This window comes from Neophocaena asiaeorientalis, unplaced genomic scaffold (genome assembly GCF_003031525.2).
Source record: "Neophocaena asiaeorientalis asiaeorientalis breed wild unplaced genomic scaffold, Neophocaena_asiaeorientalis_V1.1 scaffold129, whole genome shotgun sequence".
NCBI classification, from domain to species: Eukaryota; Metazoa; Chordata; class Mammalia; order Artiodactyla; family Phocoenidae; genus Neophocaena; species Neophocaena asiaeorientalis.
Genome location: NW_020172446.1, coordinates 3,312,885 through 3,334,236, shown reverse-complemented (window position 1 = coordinate 3,334,236; position 21,352 = coordinate 3,312,885). Strand labels below are relative to the sequence as shown.

Genomic DNA, 21,352 nt, shown 5'->3' with positions numbered 1-21,352 from the left:
CCCCAGCAGTGGAAGTGCGAAGTCCTAACCACTGGACCACCAGGGAATTCCCCAAAGCACTTTAAAGTCCATTTAAACTTTACCATATGTATAAAGCCCCAAAATAAGCAAAACCAAACAACAGGTTGTTTAGGGAATTTTATGGGGTGATAGAACTGTTCTAAAACTGGACTATGGTGATGGTTGCACAATTGTATAAATTTACTAAAACTCAATGAACTATATATTGTGCTCTAAATGGGAGAATTTCATAGCATGTAAATTATACCTCAATAAAACTCTTTTAAAAATAAAGCATCAGGCTTCCTTGGTGGCGCAGTGGTTAAGAATCCGCCTGCCAATGCAGGGGACACGGGTTTGAGCCCTGGTTCAGGAAGATCCCACGTGCCGCGGAGCAACTAAGCCCATGCGCCACTACTACTGAGCCTGCGTTCTAGAGCCCGTGAGCCACAACTACTGAAGCCCTTGTGCCAGAGCCCATGCTCCCCAACAAGAGAAGCCACCACAATGAGAAGCCTGCACACAGCAACGAACACCCAATGCAGCCAAAAATAAATAAATAAATTTATTTTTAAAAAATAGTAAAGTAAAAATAAAGCATCGAGAGAATGAGAAGACAAGCTAAAGATTAGGGGAAATATTTGCAAAAGACATATCTAATAAAGAAGTTATCCAAAATATACAAAGATTAAAACTCAACAATAAGAAAACAAAAACAATCTGATTAAAAAATGGGCCAAAGACCTTAACAAACACCTCCCCAAAGAAGATATACAGATGGCATATAGGCATATGAAGAGATGCACCACATCATATGTTATCAGGAAAATGCAAATAGGAGATACCACTACATACTGCTTAGAATGGCCAAAATCCAGAACAACAACAACTGCTTGTGAGGATGCGGAACAACAGGAACTCTCACACATTGCTGGTGATAATGCAAAATGGTTCAGCCACTTTGGAAGGCAGACTGGCAATTTCTTACAAAACTAAACATACTCTTACCATACAATCTAGCAATCATGCTCCTTGGTATTTACCCAAAGCTCTGAGAATTTATGTCTACACAAAAACCTGCATATGAATGTTCTTAGCAGCTCTATTCATACTTACCAAAACTTGGAAGTATCCAAAATGTCCTTCAGTAGGTGAATGGATAAATAAACTGTGGCACACCCAGAAAATGGAATATTATTCAGCACTCAAAGGAAATGAGCTATCAAGCCATAAACAGACATGGAGGAACCTTAAATGCGTATTACTAAGTGACAGGAGTCCATCTGAAAAGGCTTCATACCGTATGATTCCAACTACATAACATGAAAAGGGAAACTCTGGAGGCACTAAAAAGATCAGTGGTTGTCAGTGGTTAAGGGGGAGGGATAAATGAATACACAGAGCACAGAGGATTTTTAGGACAGTGAAACTATTCTGTATGATACTACAATGCTGAATACTTGTCATGATACATTTGTCAAAACCCATTGAATGTACACCAAGAGTAAACCCTAGTGTAAACTACATACTTTGGGTGGTAATGATGTGTCAGTGTAGGTTCATTGATTGTAAAAAATTTATCACTCTGGTTCAGGATGTTCATAGTGGAGGAGGCTGTTCATGAGCAGGATCAGTGAGTTTATAGGAACTCTGTAGGTTCTGTTCAACTTTGCTGTGAACCTAAAACTAAAACCTAAACAATAAAGTCTATTTAAAACAAACAGGGACGTCCCTGGTGGCACAGTGGTTAAGAATCTGCCTGCCAGTGGACACAGGTTCGAGCCCTGGTCCAGGAAGATGGCACATGCCACGGAGCAACTAAGCCCCTGTGCCACAATTACTGAGCCTGTGCTCTACAGCCTCAGAGCCACAACTACTGAAGCCTGCGTGCCTAGAGCCCGTGCTCCACAACAAAGAGAAGCTGCTGCAATGAGAAGCCTGTGCACCGCAACTGGAGAAAGCCTGTGCACAGCAACGAAGACCCAACGCAGCCAAAAATAAATAAATAAATAAAAAACATACAGAAAGATAAAATAAAGCAGATTATACACCATGATTAAGTGTATATCTCAGGAATTTATCTCAGGAATTCAAGGTTGGATCAACATTTAAAAATCAATTAACGTTCAATGCCCTTTCATGATTAAAAACATGAACTAGGAATAAAAGAGAACTTTCTCAATCTTATATGGAGCATCTGGAAAAACCCACAGCTAACATATTTAGCAGAGAAAGACTGAAATAACTTCTCCTTAAGATCAGGAACAAACAAGGAAATCTGCTCTTGCCCTAGAAATTAGGCAAGAAAATAAAGGCAGCAAGATAGGAAAGAAAAAGTAAAACTCTCTCTTTGCAGATGGCATGATATTGTATATAGAAAATCATGAGGAATATATTTATAAACTATTAGAACTAATAAAACATGTTCAGCCAGGTTGCAGGGCAAGATTGATATATAAAAATCAGTTGTACACACAAGCAACAAGCAATCTAAAAATGAAATTAAGAAAGCAATTACAATTACAATATCATTAAAAACAATAAAAAAATTAGGGATAAACTTAACAAGAAGTATAAAACATACTCTGAAAACAAAACTGAAGAAATTAAAGAAGATCTAAATAAACGGAGGACTTCCCTGGTGGCGCAGTGGTTAAGAATCTGCCTGCCAATGCAGGGGATACAGGTTCAAGCCCTGGTCCAGGAAGATCTCACATGCTGCAGAGCAACTAAGCCTGTGTGCCACAACTACTGAGCCTGCACTCTAGAGCCTGCAAGCCACCACTACTGAAGCCTGCATGCCCTGGAGCCTGTGCTCCACAACAAGAGAAGCCACCGCAATGAGAAGCTCGCGCACCGCAACAATGAGTAACTCCTGCTCTCCACAGCTAGACAAAGCCTGTGCACAGCAACAAAGACCCAACACAGCCAAAAATAAATAAATAAATAAATTTATAAAATAAATAAATGAATAAATAAATAAATGGGAAAACATCCCATGTTCATGGATTAGAAGACTTAACGTTGTTTAGATGACAAAATTCCCCAAAGTGATTTACAGATTCAATGCAATCCGTATCAAAGTCCCATCTGGCTTTTTTGCAGAAATTGGCAAGATGATCCTAAAATTCATATGAAAATGCAAGGGACCCAGAGTAGCCAAGACAATCTTAAAAAATCAACTTATTACAATGTGATAATAATCAACAATGTGACACTGACATAAGGAGAGATTTATAAATCAATGGAATAGATTTGAGAAATAAACTATTACATTTATGGTCAACCGATTTTCAACAAGAGTGCTTGTTGAAGCACTCAACATTCAAGGTCATTCAACTAGGAAATAAGAATACTCTTTTCAACAAATGGCAATGGGGCAAGCAGATTACCCACATGCAAAAGAATGAAGTTGGACCCCCTACCTCACACCATACAGAAATTACTCAAAATGGACCTAACTATAAGAGGTAAAACTATAAAACTCTTAGAAGAAAGTATAAGTATAAATCTTCATGATCCTGGATTAGGCAAAATCTTAAATATGACACCAAAAGAGCAAGCAACAAAAAACAAACAGATAAATTGGACTTCATCAAAATTAAAAACTTTTATGCTTCAAAGGACACCAGCAAGGAAGTGAAAAGAATGGGAGAATATATTTGCAAATCATATATCTGATAATGGACTGGTATCTAGAATACACAAAGAACTTAACAACCTCAAATGTCCAGAACAGGCAAATCTAGAGAGACAGAAAGGTTAACAGTTGCCAGGGGAAGGGGGAATGGGGAGCAATTTGCTAATAGATATGAGGTTTCTTTTGGTGGTGATGAAAACGTTCTAAAGTTAAAATGAAAATTTACTCTGTGAATATATAAAAAAAACATTAAATTGTACAGTTTAAGTGAGCAAATTGCATGATGTGAATTATATCTCAAAAAAGCCATTTTTTAAAAAGCAGGCAATAATAAACACCAAATTCAGGATAGTGGTTTTCTCTTGGCAGGGGAAGTAAGGCAGAGTGATGGAGTCGGATGTATTTTAAGGGCAGCTTCAACAGTGCTGATTTTATCTTCTATTTCTTATGCTAGGTTGTGGGTTCATGGATACTTTTTAATTATTCTTCATAATTTCAATCACATATCTTTTATATATATCAATATTACATTTATTTGTTTGTAAAAGAGCACAGGCCTGGGTGAAAGCTCTTTTCTACCATTTGTTAGCTAGGAAGCCTGAGGCAAGTCATTTAGAGCTTTCTGAGCTGTAGCTTCCTCCTCTAAAAACAGGGACACTATCATGTACCTCCTCATGTTTATAATAAATTCTTAGCGTTTCTTTAAAGTAGAAGTTATTATTATAAAATCCAAAGTGAAAATCCACTATACTCTCACCTCACTGTAATAACCATTGTTGGTAGATACCCTTTCAGACTTTCCTGGAACATATGAGTAAATTTTTTTATATTTTAAGGGGACAATCTTTTTTTCTTTTTTTTTTTTTTTTGCGGTACGCGGGCCTCTCACTGTTGTGGCCTCTCCTGTTGCGGAGCACAGGCTTCCGACGCGCAGGCTCAGCGGCCATGGCTCACGGGCCCAGCCGCTCCGCGGCACGTGGGATCTTCCTGGACCGGGGACCGGGGCACGAACCCGCGTCGCCTGCATCGGCAGGCGGACTCTCAACCACTGCGCCACCAGGGTAGCCCTAAGGGGACAATCTTTGACATTGATTTTCACTTAATAAATTGTGAGCATCTTTCAAAGATAACCACTTCACTATTCATAGACATTTAGGTTGTTTTCAATCCGGGGGGATTTCCCCTAGTTTTTTTGTTTTTTCTTTTAGACTTTTTTTATGGTATATTTTACCAAACACACATCTTAAATTTCTACACAGATAAATCTGATGTTCTTGTCTTGCTTTGAAGTCAAGGTAATATACTCTTCTTCTAAGATGATAAAACCAGTTATCCATATTTTCTTCTTACTTTTTGGCTTTGTTTTTTACATTTAAATCTTTAATCCACTTGGACTTTATGAATAGGGATCTAACTTCATTCTTCCCCACCACTAGCTAAACACCCCAACAAAGATACAAAATAAACCAGTGATGTGCTGGAGCTAGCTCATACTGGCCCCTGAGAGACTGTCACATTTTCTGGAATTTTGCAAAGCTGACAGTGAAAAATAGAATTTGAGAAATAAACTATTACATTTATGGTCAAATGACCAACATTTATGGTCAAACTGTCAAAAATTAAATTATATAAACTTACAATGAAATAAATTATATTTAAAATAAAGGTAATAAATACTCAGAAATCATCATTCCTAATTATTTTATTATGATTTATGCTTTTACGGTTAACATCTACTTTACCTGTATGGTGAAAACAGTTTACAATGGGTGTGCTACTATGTTTCTTTTTCCAATTCAGCGTTTAGTGACTTTAGGTTGCTAGCTTGAAACTGGCCATTACAGGAGTATTAGTATTTACAGAAATTGGCAAGCCCTACAAACTAGAGCTTTTTTATTTTTCTGAGAACCTGTTGTTAAACGTATACCAGCACACCACAGAAATAGGCCATTTTTCCTCACTAATTTTAAAGAGGATCTCTAGTACACACTAATCTGCATTTACTCATAAATTTATAGAACAGCATAAGGAGCTTAGTATTTTTTTTTTTTCTGTGCTAGCATCACAGACTGCTTTGGTATGTTTTGATATATTAGATGACACTTTAGACACAGTTTCTATTTTTCTAACATGAGATCACAGCACTGCATTGAGAATGTATTTTTCCTAAATAATTCAACAGCATTCTTATTTCAATGTAGATTATAAAAATAAAGGACTATTTTGGTGAATAGTTGGTTATTGTACATTATTTTTAGATTAGGGCTCTTTACTCTTAAGAAAAAAAATTCAAAAACAAAATCACCACCTTGGGGTAGTCTAAGTACCACTCTGTTTTCTCATAAAAATTCCTCATTGCACGAGGAAGTCGCGATCTATGTAATGGCAAGAGCCAGTGGTAGTACTCTTCTCCAACAGTCACCGTGACATACAAACAGCATTAGGAGCTTTCAGCTTAACAACAAACAGTAAGTACCCACCAAGGACCATGTTAGGCTCTGGAGATGCAAATGAAACATGGTCCCAGCTTCTGAAACTCTCATCATTTTTAGTGGATCAGTAGGTAGAGAATGTGTCTTAAGTGACTACAAGCATTTGCTTTGATTAGTACTGACAGGGAAAGAGACAGAAACAGATGGATTTTCATTTGTCTTCTAAGAACAAGCATTTACCTTAAGAGGAAAAAAAAATAATCGAGGTATTAAAAGAAGAAAGTCTGCCCACCTACAGAGACAAGCTGATGTGTATCAGTAACTAGATCTTCAGCACCTACACCAGTTAAACATCACAATGTCCCTATTTTAATGTCTTTCCTGCTGAGGTACTTTAAGAAGTCAGTGACTTATTTGCAGATACCACTATCAACTGCCATCAAGTAAACCAGCATCTGCTGCATGTATCTTTCTTACCTGTCACAGGCCATTTAGATTTGAACTCCAGCTACCTCATTCTTGGTGTTTATGTTATGAAACTACGTAATGTAATAGCTGGGTGGACTCAATAAAACAACCCACTTCTGCACATAAACCAAAAGACTTTACTTTTAAAGACTTGCTGTCCATTTGGAGTTTCTCATTAACAAAATGTCTTATATCGTAGCCCGAGGAGCAAACACAGCAGCTGCCCTTTTCATATACACAGTTGTGGCTTGATATATACAGTGACGATTTCAACCATTTCTAATCACTAATATTTTAAACTTTAAAATTTATTTCTTAGGAATTTGTGCTACATATGGAAATAATCATTACCCTTTGGGAAACAATGTCTCATTTACTGAAAATGAGTTTAACAAAGGAATTATTTGGTACTGAAAAATACAGAGCAGTGAATTGGGTGACACAAACCACAATATCATCGGCTCATGTGACTTTATTAGGGTAATTTCCTTAAAAATATATATATATAGTAACTTAAAATTTAGCTTCAACAATGTAATATCCTCTGTCATGTCCTCTGTCATAAAATTGTGAAACCAGATCTTAGGTTCTTATTTTGAAAATGTCCCTTAACTCCCAATCTGAGATAAATACCCCAAAAAAGAAAAACTTTGCAGAATGGAATATTTCTATTCTGCCTGAAGCCTAGTTTTGACTGGTATGTTTCAGTTGCACATTTGATTCACACTGAATTTTGTTTTAAGTTATTAAGGGAATAAATAGCATTCCAAAAGTCACAAGCTTGAAAATTTCCAGTTCGTTCTCTAGTTGGAGACCGTACAAAACTTATTACATGGAACAGTGAGTTGATGCAGTGACCATAAATTTCTTAACACTGTAAGTCTAAATTTAATTGAAACCCAATCTCAGTTCTGTAAAAATAGCCTCAAAGTAGATAAAGCAAAAGTCACAAAATGTTAATCTAGAAGAATGGTTTATGGGTATTATTATTGTACAATTCTTTCAAGTTTTCTGAGGTTTAAAATTTTTCAAATTTTACAGAACATGATTACATACATGAAAAGAGTGAGCTGTTTTCCACCAAAAGTCTTGTAGTTCATGACATTAAACTTTTACCAGAACTTAGAGTCACCGGCACACAAAAACCAAACAACAGAGTATTCTAAATACTCTATTTTTTTTTCGGAAGCATTGTTCCTGGTTTCATTTATAGAGTTTTTGTTTTATATTTGTTTTGTTTTGCTTTTAGAAGAACACCTCCTCCATTTTCAACAGGCATTAAGTTGGACAGGTATCACTGGTAAAGTAGCAAAGGTTCTGGCTCAGCCTCTTACCAGCTGCATGACCTTGAACAATTCTCTTAGCTTCTTTTCTCTGCGTCTCAATTTTCCCACTTATAAAATGAGGCAGTTACACTAGATGCATTCTAAAGTATCTTCCAACTCTATAATTCCTTTCAGATAGAGCTCTAGGCTTGTGAGAATGAAAAAATGAGCCCTCAAAAAAAAAAAAAAAAAGGTCAAAAACCTACCTTTGTAATGTTAGTGAAACAAATAGGATACAAAATTGTAAATATACAATGTAATAATCATGATCCCAACGCTAACATTACAAACACACACATTCCAGATTTAAAAAATTGAAAAAAAAATTACACCAAAATACTATTAGTGGCTATCTCTGAGTTGTAGGTTAAAAATAGCTTTTTGGTATTTTCCAAGTTTCCTACAACAAACATATTATTACTTTGATAACAGAGTGGAAGGAGGGAGTTGAAGAGCAAGGAAAAACCCTTCTCTTATGTGCTAAGGGAAATTTTACCTTTGGAAGGCATTCTAGAATCTGAATGAATTTTTCAAAAACAGTTGGGTGTTAATCAGAAAAAGAATCTCTGGTATAGTCATTTACTTGATACTTGTCAACAATCATTCAAAAGCTGTTAGTTATATGCCCTAGGTTAGTAAACTTAAAAGGTAAAGCATTTTTTCACATGTACTGAAACTGGTAATAACAATGATAGCTAACATACACGCATTGCCAAGCACAGTTCTAAGACCTTACATATATATTGATTCATTGAATCCTCACATCAACCCTATGAGATAGATATACCATTATTTACTATCCCCATTTTACATACGAAAACCAGAGGTTAAATAAATTGCCCTCAACTAATAAGGGGTAGAGTCAAGATTTAAATACAGGCAGTCAGTCTGTCATCAGAGTACAGGCTCTTAACTATTAAACCATCCTGTCCCTTTGTACTTAAATGTCCTTTTCAGGTCATTCTTTAACTTCCTTTGCTCTCAAAGTTCGTCTAAACTACTTTTCTTCAACCTGAAAAGAAATAATATTTAAGTACTGGGATAAAAAAAGACTGGCCAACGTTTTAACTTGCAAGCTTAAAATTATGATTCATTTCTAAGTCATTATTTCAAAGGTACAGGAAGTATAACTTAATCTCCACACATATCACGAGGTAAACAATATGATAACATATGAGGAATTAAATATGTAGCATTAATTACTAAGTTAAAATTGGAATGTTTTAATAAAAGATGCTTTGTTGATTGACGCTAATTTGTCCTCATGAATCTTCTGTGAAAAGAGCCCCTAAAACCAATTGTTGTACCTTTCTAAAATTTCTATTTTATTGAAATGACATTTTAAACCATGTTGTAATTAACTAGTTTGTTTTTTAAAAGAATGCATCAATATTTATTCTGAACACTGGCCTTAGTACACAACCAGCTATCTTCACAATAACCTCAAATACTATAACATGCAGAACCTGGAAAAGCAATACAAAGGAAGCCAACCAATTCAACACAGTTGAAGGTTCTCACCTAATTCTTAGGCAATTCAAACCCAAACCAAGTATACATGTGTCTATTTTTCTGCACAGTACCATTACCTGTCAATTTTTATGGTTTCTGGGTTACTTTTACTAAAGCTCAAACTTCCCCATATCTAGCCCTGTCAAAGTAAGTATAGAAAGCAATAGTTTCCTATCTTAAAAAATTAAAAAGAGAAGAAGTGGAGAAGTGAGGAAAAAAAACCTTTGCATCAGGTGGCCTGTTAACTTAGATGTGCAATAAGACAATCGCCTGATAATTGCACCCTTTGGGTGCTTCTGTACTGGTAAGATAATAAAGAGAAATAAAGTCACCTGGTTTATTTCAATTTACTTACACAATCTGCAAATCTGTAGCTCTCTGCCATGGTACATTAAAAAAATTAGCATGTAAGAAAAATCACCTGCTTATGTAAATTGGAGGATGGTTTTTATCCACGCAGACAGAAAAAAAAATGGCTCAATCTGGGTCAAATGACTAATTTTATCCATTTGTTCAAATGTCTCTCTTCACCTTTTCTCTGTAGCTCAGAGCAAGAATTTTAGGTCAAGGAACGGATAAACAAAAAGTTTCTGTGTTGTCCATTCCCCTGTAAGAAGTCTGCTGCCTCACACTACTGAGCTCTATATTACTTAAACTGAAAACAAGACTGAGAACTTTATCTAGATAACAAAACCACAACACTGAGAGAGGAAAGAAAAGAAATCAGTGGAGGATATCTGATCCAACTGGGAAGGAAAGCAAAAATGGCAAGGATCAAGTACCAATTTTACCTTTTGCTACTTTAGGCAAACAGGGCTTCAGAAAAGGAAAATACTCCAAATAATTCAGGGCAGGCAGGACAACTTCTCTACAAAGAACATTATTCCACTTTGCTCTATAAACACACCCTGTCAAGTTCTTCTGAGTCTGACATAAGTTAGATGAATGCGTTCTTGGTCATTTAATGACTACCTTCCCAGCATTCATTGCTGGAATTCATCCCTCCCACTTATAACTGACTCCATCTCCAGGTCCAGGGGTGGACCTGACTGATCCAAAAGTAACCTTATCCCCACTGACAGTGACTGGTTCAGAAATGAGTGAACAACCCAATAAAGGCCAAAGACACTCTAGAACTGGGCTGGTCAATAAGGCAGTCAGTAGCCCCATGGATACCGAACACTTGAAATTTGGTTAGTCCAAATTGAGAAGTGTTGTAAGCGCTAAGAGACACACTGGATCTTGTACATTTTGTATGAAAAAAGGAATGCAAAATATCTAATTTATGACTTTTATAGTAATAACATTTGAAATGATAATGTTTTGGATATATTGAGTTAAGTAAAATAATTACTAAAATTAATTTCACCTGTTTCTTTTTACTTTTTTAGTGTAGAAAATTTTAAATCACATTATGTGGCTTGCATTATACAGTTGACCCTTGAACAACTCGAAGGTTAGGGGTGCTGACCTCCCCTGCCCAGTGCAGTCAAAAATCCATGCATAACTTTTGACTCCCCCCAAACTCAACTTCTAGTAGCCTATGGTTGACTGAAAGGAAGCCTTACTGATAACACAAACAGTCGATTAACACATATTTTGTATGTTACATATATCATATACTGTATTTTTACAACAAAGTAAGCTAGAGAAAAAAAAATATTAAGAAAATCATAGAGGAGAAAATACTTCTGCAGTGCTATTTACAAGACGAATCATCTGTCAGTACCCATCAATACTGTCTTATATGATACAAAACACTGTAGATATTATACATATCACTAATGCTAGACGTCCAAAATGAAAAGATAACATGAAAAAGAAATTAGTATTTTTTTACAGGTATAACTAGTCATGCATTGATAACAAAGAAGCAGCAATATGGTAGCTTTATGGTAGGCTAGTTTAATCAATATGAGTATTAGAAACATTGTTACATTTTTTAAAAAGCCAGTTACCTGTAATGATAGGCTGATATAGTTTCTCCAACTCTGAATAAATAGTGGGGGCAGGGAGCATACTGTATGTTAATGTAATTCTTTGAAAGCAAAGTTATAAAAGAGTGAGAAAACTAACACTATTAATTTTATATTAAACATCATTCACCTTGCCTATGTAAGGATAGACTAGTATCTACATATATTTTATGCATTCATGACACCTTTTACTTAATGTTTTGGATATTTCTAGGCTATGTGGTTTTTTCAAATTCTCACAAATCTCTAAGAAAGTTTCCAATATACTTATTTTTTAAAATCTGCACATTAAGTAGACCTGCACAGTTCAAACCCATGTTGTTCAAGGGTCAACTGTGTATCTAGGGACAGCGCTACTGGCTTACTGAGGACTACTGAGGACATCTATGAAAGTGCTCCCTTCCTGCTGTGGAAGAGCTTTAGGAAGTCGAGCTCCCTCTATCTCTGGGCATGTATGCCCTAAACTGCTATAGCCTTAAAGCTGTGACACAGCTCTTTTTCTGGGAGATCCATCTGCAAACTAGTAAATTCCCTACGTAAATTCAGAATTTCAAAGATTCGTAAAAACAAAACATTTTAAATCAACTTGTTAGTTAATGTAAGCACTGGTAGGCAAATCAGCTTACCTGGTTACTCACAAAAAAAGACAAAATACTTAACATAAGACATTATTTAAATATTTAAAAATCACTCCAAATATTTAGGAAGGCAAGCAAATAAGTCTAAAACATTAAAAAGGGAAAGTACTATCAGGAAAATAATACCAAATTTATATTGAGGAAAAAATTGATTGCTCATTTGCAAATAGGCAGGCCCTTCACAACTGCACCACAACATGTATAATCATTACCAATAAGCCAGTAACAGGAGAAAGTGAGTCTTTTGGACAAACTGCACACTTAAAATCTGATCCCAAATTTGAAAACTCTATGTAAGTCATCACACTGGAAAAGGGTTACATTTACCTCATCCTACCTTTAAACAATTTGACAAGCTATTCAACATCTGGAGGCCTGAAGAAAGTTGTCTTGTGGTCACTAGCAGAATCTATTTGCCCAAAGTAATGCCAGAATGCTTTACAAATATTAATGCAATTTTATAATATAAACTTAGGAAGCACAGGATTTTATAAATGAGGAAACCAAGACTCAGAAAAGTCAAATAACTTTATCAAGGTCATAGAGTTGTTGGTACCAAGGCAGGGACCATAACCTTGTCTCCTAACAAGTTTAGTTAGTACTTTATTACCCTGTCATTTAAGAAAAAGAATCCTCCCAAGGAAATGGTGCCTTGAATATAATAAACATCAAGTTCCCTGGTTTATTAAACTATAAATAACAACGTGGGATTTGGGAGAATTTTATTAACAATAAAAGTGCTGCTAATACTGAAGACATTCTTTAGAAGGAAACATATATATATATATCAGAGGGGGGAAAAATCATACAATCATTCTCTCATGTGCCATCAATGATCTGCTTGCTAAATTCAATGGCCTTTTCCACTCTCATTTTGACTTTATCTGCACCAAAGATCACTCCCATCTTCCTAACCATCTTCTGCTGTGTGTAGGTTGTCACTCTATGCACTATGAACACATTTTCCTATCTGACTACCCTTAGTTCCACCTCCAATAATTTCTTCCACCTACAACTGAGAACATTACCTAAGGCCCAGACCTCAGCTACCTCTACTCTTCCATTTACATATCTTAAAAAAAAAATCAATCTGAACAAGTCACTCTCTTACTTAAAAACTTCCAATGGTTGCCATTCCTAATATTTCAACCTTTTTCATTATTGCCTGCCCCAGGAGCGTTTTCAGACATTTTCCCCCTTAACTGTCCCCCCATTAAATTTTAATACCATAGATATGTTGTATATCTGTTTATGTACTGTATGTATATATGTGCTTTACTCATAAAAAGAGTAAGTTTTTTTTGCCCCTCTCCCACGTACCAATGGCGTCTCATCTCTTCGGCAGGACACTCCAACCTCTTCAGGATCTAGCTCAAGCTTTCGTCTCCACCCTTATCTCCTATCACCTTCAGCAACTCCAGCCCCGTGAGTCCCCCTCACAAGGGCCCATCCACTCATAATGCCTTTCCCCGTTGTGGACTCTCTCATTCTTTCTGCGGTACGCAGGCCTCTCACTATTGTGGCCTCTCCCGTTGCGGAGCACAGGCTCCGGACACGCAGGCTCACGGGTCCAGCCGCTCCGCGGCATGTGGGATCTTCCCGGACCGGGGCACGAACCCGTGTCCCCTGCATCGGCAGGCAGACTCTCAACCACTGTGCCACCAGGGAAGCCCGACTCTCTCATTCTTAACACTCAGTAGTTGAGGTATTATCTCTTCTAGGAAGCATCCATACCTTCCACAGAAATTCCTCCTCTGTATTCCCGGGGAGTATCTCTATTGCTGCATTTATGGCAGTGAATTACAACTATCCATTTACAAATCTCTCTCCCCGACTAGATCATAATCTCCTTTAAATCCTTATCATCCAGCACAGTGCCTGGCAAACAGTCAACACACAGTAAATGAGTATTATAAGAACAAGTGAAAATAATTTGTCCTTATGTTTTTGAGGGTTTCAAATTTAGTTTCAATTCTCCATCAAGACTCCCTGAGAGCAGGGATGTATCACTTTTCATACTGTTTATTTAACTGTAAGCTCCTTCAGGGCAATGCTGTGACTTAAACATCTTTATATCCCAAGCACCGTACAGATAATAGCAGAAACTTGAAACAGGTTTGCTAAATTAGTAATAGAACGAAATATCCTCATTAGTGCCTACAACAGTGCTGGTCTGTAGCAGGCTGACAATAAAAATACTTTGACTAGTGACTTCCAACAGTGTCAAAACCTTCCACATGATTCAATTAGCCAAACTAATTCAAAACACAGATGTGAAACTGGGTTTAGGTAAAGAGCACCAGTCATGATCAAAGGCAGAATTCCCTGTACAGAGTCCCTCTACTCACACCATTACAATTAACTATTAAAGTTGAACTCAGTATAGTTTCCTTAGAAGTCATCTTTTCATAATGCCAAAGTGCCAGAATTTTTTCTAATGTCTCTTGGCTAGGTACCTTAGAACTACTGACTAGGTCTATGAGGACTTGTCACGTGCTTATTCACAGTATTACAGCCGTTGCCTCAGGCACTCTTTGTTACCCCCAAGCAACAAAAGGATCAAACTGACAAGCTATTTTAGTTAGGAAATCATTGTTGATCTGCATTAGATGACCCAATCAACAAATAATTCACATGAGTATTATGGAAGCACAGGGAATCATAAGTGAAACCCAAATATAATCTTATAATGGGAAGAGCTTCTATCCAATGACTTCGTTCTGTTTGGTTGGATGACAAATGGAAAAGTTTCTTTGGCTTTGACAATTCCCATCAAAGAAATCAAATCAGCATATTAAGGAAACTTACAGTAAACAAACAGTTGATTCTTAAACTGCTAGGACATCAACAAATCTAATAAGAACCACCAAGAATAGACACTCAATTCTACATACAGAAGTCAGTGAAACTCTAATGCTCCAAGTTGTGAAGATAATGAAATATTCCAGTACTCCATTAGAAGATGGCTTTTTATACCAAGGAACAACAATGCTTACAGTTGCCTAAATTCTGAGGATTAAATCCCAGAACTTGAGACTCAAATAAACATTCAGTTAATGTACTTTGCAAATATTCTTCTAGCATAGCACATGAAAGGGAACTACATCTACCCCTATTTCTTTTTCAGGATATGCACCAGTGGTACTAACTGACAGCTAAAAAAGATGCATGTAATTTTGAGGGATATTGTTGTTTTAGCTTGTCTGAAAAGGCAACTCTTTCTGAAACGTATTTTTTAAGGAAAAAAAAATCACCTTTTTTCTTTTAAGCTGATATTCAATAGCAGAACATGACATTTCTCCCTAAGAATACAATGAGTTTCTTTTGTTGTGTTTTGTTTTGTGTTGGTTTTGTTTCATTTTTGGTTTTTGAATAAAATCTGCATAATCTTGTCCAGGAGCCCAAGTACAAAATGACTCCCAGTGTTACAGGCTATGGAGTTTCTCTCGCCAAGAAACCAGTTCAATATCATTAGACTGTGTTACTTTTATTTTCTCTCTTTGCCTCCTCTGCTTTATGACAATGAACCTGCAGTTTCTAAAAGTAAGTTCGTTTGTAGTTAAAACTAACAATATAGATTTCCACATTTCTAGTTTCACACGGATGCTTTGTTATGTCTAGAAGAGCAACCGTTTCCTTTTTATGGTGCAGGCTCTGCTTCTTCAAAGCTCTTTTCACAAAGCAGACCCCCCCAAAGAATCCAGCTGTAGCTGTTAATCTTGGCTGATAGAGAAACTTCTCAATACTACAGATTCTCAACCTGTAAAACACAGTTAATAACAATACACTTTAGTATACCACTCTTTCTGATGCAACTAACTCCAGCATTTTCCCAAAATTATCCCAAAAGCATTCCCCATTTTTCCAAATTATAGTTTGCTATTTGAGGAGTAAAGGAGAGAAAACATCAGAAAATACAAGATGCCTCTAATTTTCACAAGATGAGCAAGCTAGACAATCTCTGCCGTGCATAAGGATTTACACTGAATAATTTTTGATTAAATCACACATTTCCCCTGCCTCACTGTGATCTTCTTTAACAATTCACACCTTTTCATCCAAACACAAGTAAAATGAATTTCTACTAAAGCTGAACTTTGACAATAAGGATGTCCTTCATTTGTTACATTCTGAGAAAAAAAAAATTAATGTCCTTCCAGGCATGGAAATCCATACTTTCTACAACAGTACAGACAATCTGGCTAAACACCTACCAAGTCCATACAAACATGTATATTATGTTTTTTCTATGCATTTGTTTTTAATTAATTGAGAGAATTGGACAGAATATTTTACCCTAACTCTAAATTCAACCCTCCTTACTTCCCTGGCATGTAGCACAACTAAGGGGACACTCTATGGTATTTAAAGTCATGCCTCCAAAAAATAGTCTGCATGTTGATTTTACCTGATAAATCTGATCTTATGTGAAGCCACTTCTATGCACATTTACACAAGTTTGATTCTCCTACCAAAAGTAACCACAATAAAACCCAGCTAACATTTATTGAGTGCTTGCTGTGTGCTAGACAGTGTACTCACTGGTTTACAAGGATTACCTCATTTAATCCTCATACCAATTGTACGAGACGGGTGCTAGTATTATCCTCACTGTATAGATGAGGAGCAGAGAGGTTAAACAATATATCAAGATCATACAGCTAGTAAGTAACTAAGTATCAGTACAGTGATGCTTAAGTTTCAAACTACTTAAATAAAGGTAACCTGCTGAAGGAATTAGAATAATAAAATTCAAAGTTCTCCAACTTTACTTGGAGTACAAAGACAACAGCCTGAATGAATCCCAGGATCTTTGATCTTTCAATTAATCAGATAAGTAAAAAACACTGATTTTATAAAGGAGAAGCTTTTTCCAGACTCACTTTTATTAAGGTGGCAATATGTACCATTAATTCAATCTGATTATTTTTGGCTGACAATGTCAAAACTGCCTGGGTTTAGCGGTCCTCAAACCTTTCTCATGGGGTCAACTTCCTCCAATTCTCAAAAGCATACACTTCACGAGCCCCTGAAGCCTTTATGTTATAATACATCTTTAAGAACAGTATAACTTACTTTCCTCTGGCAAATGTGAACTACAGACAAGAAGGTATTTACATTATTCTCACCAAACAACTGAGGGTCCTGTTTGTGAGTTGCTTTGTGTTTTGGTCTTGTATTATGAAAATGTCCATATGGGCATTTGAAAGCCTTGTTATCTGATAAAGAAGGTCAAATTATATACAATGCTTTGATAACCCATGAACAATATTCTGTCATTGGCAATGAATGTGTCTCAGGCTACCCCATGATATTACTAGGTAAACTGGAAACCTTACTTTGAGATAAAACACAGCAGACAGTTGTTAATGAAACCTTAATTGAACTGTCAAAGCACCACCTTTACCAGCAAGGTAATATGTAATTCACTACTTTTACACAACTGTCCAACACTGATAGGTTATTCCAATAGTTAAATTCAGCAGAAAGGTAAATCAAGCCTGGTAGACTAAACTGTTCGGTGATAAATCTGAATGGTAAAATGCTGCATCACTTCTACAAATATCTCTCCTTGTCTACATGGAGAAACAATAATATCCCTCAAAATTATATGCAACATATTTAGCCATCAGTTAGTACCACTGGGTACATGTCCAAAAAAAGAAACGAGAGCAGATATAGTTTCTTTTCATATGCTATGTCAGAAGAAAAATACTTGCAAAAGGTATTAAACATATTTGAGTCTAAGTGAATCTTATAATGCCCAAGTAGTTACATGGTGCTTTGAATTAAATGACGTTATCATTAGGAGAATATTTTTATGTTCCATTTTAATCACTTTAGAAAAGAGTTGTTTCAGACTCATTAGGTGCCTTCTAAATTAAAATGAAAAATTTTCATTCAGTTAGTTAAAAAGTAAAAAAGCTCACTAATATCTTTAGCTTGGGTTTGAGAATACCAGTGCAATTCACTGTGGTTTGGTGTCCAGATCTCTAGTTTTAATAATCTTACTCACATCATATAGCAGTCAAATTCCAAATATAATAAGCAATTCAGACAGCAATTCATAAATATGTAAATATAAAAATAGAAAAGAATTTGCATACTAAAACACACACCTGGAACTCTTTCCTCTTTTTTTCATACCAAATTGTATTTCACCTGTAACAGCTGATAAAAACATTCAATGCAGCTAAGTAGAAAAACTTGATTAAAGAACAAAGGAGGACCTGACCAGGAGATCAAGTAACCAAGCAGCAAAGATGCCACAACACTGTGGTAGGTGCTGGGGAAAAAGAGAAGTACTCTAGCAGACACAGTCACTACCCTCACAGGGCTTACAAATGTAGTCAGTCAGACAGGGCAAACGCTCAACAACTGGTGTACAGTGGAAGATGACACAGATATGGAGGTACTTCAAGTACATGGAAAGAACTCCATGGGTGGTAGAAGGGGTCGATCAATGAAACAACCTAGAATGGATTCAAATCAAACACATTCAGCTTTTCATGTACTGGTAATTCAGAACACCCACTACCAGAATGTTTGCTGTGGGATATGTTTCAGCACTACAGTTCCTCACCTCCCTCCCCTTAAAAAAAAATTCCCTCAGCACCAACTTGAAGTTAAAACTTCTACAAATCACATCATCATTTGACAGAAATGTAGGTGAATAACATCTTTAGAACATAGTCAAGAATGCTGCAACCCATTTCCCTTTCAGCATCTCTAGTTCTTAGCACCGCATGCAAAGCACTAAAATGAAAGAAAGCATCCAGGTCTAAGAAAATCCAAACAAATTCTCAGTAAATCAATGACAAAATTTAAAGCAAGGAACGATCTTTTTCCTGCCCCCTGCCCTCCCTGCTTTGAAATCCTCAAGGGCTGGACAAGGAACAGCAGTTCACAGTGCAGTCCCTGAGGACAGAATATGGAAGGGATGAGAGGAAGGCAAGAACAGGCAGGTCCCTGAGCAGAGACTGAAAAGGCACCATTACCGGCTGCATTCTTTCCCACCAGGAATCCCACACACCTTGGAGAACTTGCTGGGAAAACACTGGACTTCACCAGTTTAAAAAAAGACGGATCGGATCACTTAGTAGCCTAGTTTATAAAATCTGAAATGTAAATAAAGATGGCCAGATATAATGCAAAAATGAAACATGTCAATTATAGCCTGAAAAGCAATGAGGAAAGGAGACATTTACTAGGCTAGTTCCAAAGAGTTCCTTCTCCTGTGGTGATGAGGGCTTTTCTATACATTAACAAGAATCTTTTCTTTTTTTAAATTGAGGTATAGTTGAAGGAATCTATTTTTGAAGCACTGAAAACATCAATTCATCTATCCACACCAGAATACTTAATCCTTGGGGGGAAAAGCTCGGTTCACTCTAGTTTTGAAAGAAACAGGACCCTACAATGAGAAATACATTTTATTATAAACTATCAATCTTCCTAAGAAGGACAAATAGACAAAATGTTGCATTTAAGAAGCCCTCGGACTTTAAAAAGTATACTAGCACTAGCAAAAGTAGAGAAGTTTCATGTTTAAAAAGTATACTTCCTACTACAGCAGCCAACCAAGGGATAACAGCAACTTACAAGCCACTAAATGACACTAAAACATTACACTGAATGTGGGCCACTGCATAGTTACAGTCTACTGACCTCAATTGTGGTACTCATGTGTGATGCTATATTTAATGCATTCTTATCAAAAGACTAAAGCTACATACTTCCCAACTGTAGCTTTATGGTTTAAAATAAACCACTCATGCAATGACTTAACTGGTTCAACTATGAACCTTATCTTCCTTCTGGGGATCAAGATCACAAATTAAGGAATGAAAAGACAGGAAGAGCAAAGTAGTTATGCAACGTATACCCCAATGACAAGACTATTATAAAGAATCCAGTTTGGGTCAGTTGTGACATTTGCTGCAATTGGGCAACTGATTCAAACTAAATCGAACATGAGAGATGGCCAAGGTCTGTGTAGAAATAAGCATTCCATGCATTCGCCTATTTACTGAATCTCCATTCAGTGGCTTGCTTAGGTTCTACACAATAGGTTTGGTAGACAACAAACTTATGTGAGTTACTCAACAGAGGGTGCTCCACCAACGCTGTCCATGACTCCAAAGCACAAGCCTAGATAACCGATGCCATCAGGCCTCTTTACCAGGTAAGGAAGGGTGCCTTCCTACAGTTGAGCTGAGAAGCTTGTTCCACTTGGGTTGACGTGGAGAAAACCATGAGAAAGGACTTGCCCAACGACAACCATGAGAAGGAACCAGGAGAAGCTCTGTTTTGTTCTGGATACTCACCAGACGACGCCAAAGGCTCCATATCCAATAGGTCTATCCGGCTCAATATCCAGCTGCTGTTGTGGGTGATGCGAGTGCTGATGATGGTGCGCCTTAACTGTGGCAGCTGCGGCAGCCTGTACCTGAGCTGGGGCTGCTGCAGCTGGTCCAGGAGCCTGACCCGGTGCCGGTGATGGGAAATACGGCTGCTGCTGCCCAGGGTTTAACATGGCTGCAGCTGCGGCCGCTGCTGCGGCTGCCGCAGCTGCGGAGGAGGTATGCTGCTGTACGGGGTGGACAGCAGCAGCCGACCCGGGATGAAGATGGTGCTGAGGGTGGTGGTGGTGGTGAAGGTGAGGAGGAGGGAGGTGTGGAAGGTGGTGGTGATGGTGGTGGTGGTGCCCTGCTGCTGCCGCAGATGTACCGCCATTGTAAGCCGCCATCATTTTTGCGTTGGCTCTTGCGCCACAAAGAGACATTCAAAAAAAAATGCCCTTTGATTGGAAAGCAAACTGGGTCAAGCTGTCATTTGGCCATTTAAAAATGAAGAAAAAACCCACTCACTCCACCTCCAAAATCATGGAGCGGAAGTGGCTTTATGTCTTCATCAGTCAATCCAGACAAGTTAGAGGATCTTGGTGTTTAATTTGGGGGTGAGTGTGTGTGGAAGGGTGTGGGTTGCCCCAAAAAATAAAAGAGAAAAGAAAAAGAAAAAGGAAAAAGGGACCCCTTCCCCCCAGGTTTCCTGCCACAAGTGGGTACTAAAACTCCATCCTTAATTCGGGGGAGGTTCCAACTTTGAATGTGGGAATAAAGGCCAAACCTCCCGACCCCCTGAACTCCACACGCGAAAAGGATCAGGTAACACACCACCCTGGGAATCTTGTAAGAGGCTTGACTCATCTACCCCTTCCATTCCCACATCCTTTTCTAAACACCTACCACCTCCTCAAAAATGCAACTGAAAAAAATTCCAACCACCCCAAAGTGAAAAGATGGGGGGAAATGTTCAGGGAAACTAGCTCCCCCCCTCGAACTCTCAGGCCTTCCTACAT

At 37.4% G+C, this 21,352-nt stretch overlaps 1 protein-coding gene across 1 annotated transcript in view; it reads right to left on the bottom strand.

The window, feature by feature from the left end:
• Positions 1-21,341, bottom strand: part of NLK (nemo like kinase) — a 147,175-nt gene extending 125,834 nt beyond the window's left edge. Inside the window, exon 1 of the mRNA XM_024737276.1 lies at positions 20,319-21,341. Coding sequence (XP_024593044.1) covers positions 20,319-20,776 — 458 coding nt within the window. The 5' untranslated portion in view covers positions 20,777-21,341. The remainder of the gene's footprint in view (positions 1-20,318) is intronic.
• Between the last annotated feature and the right edge of the window lie 11 nt (positions 21,342-21,352).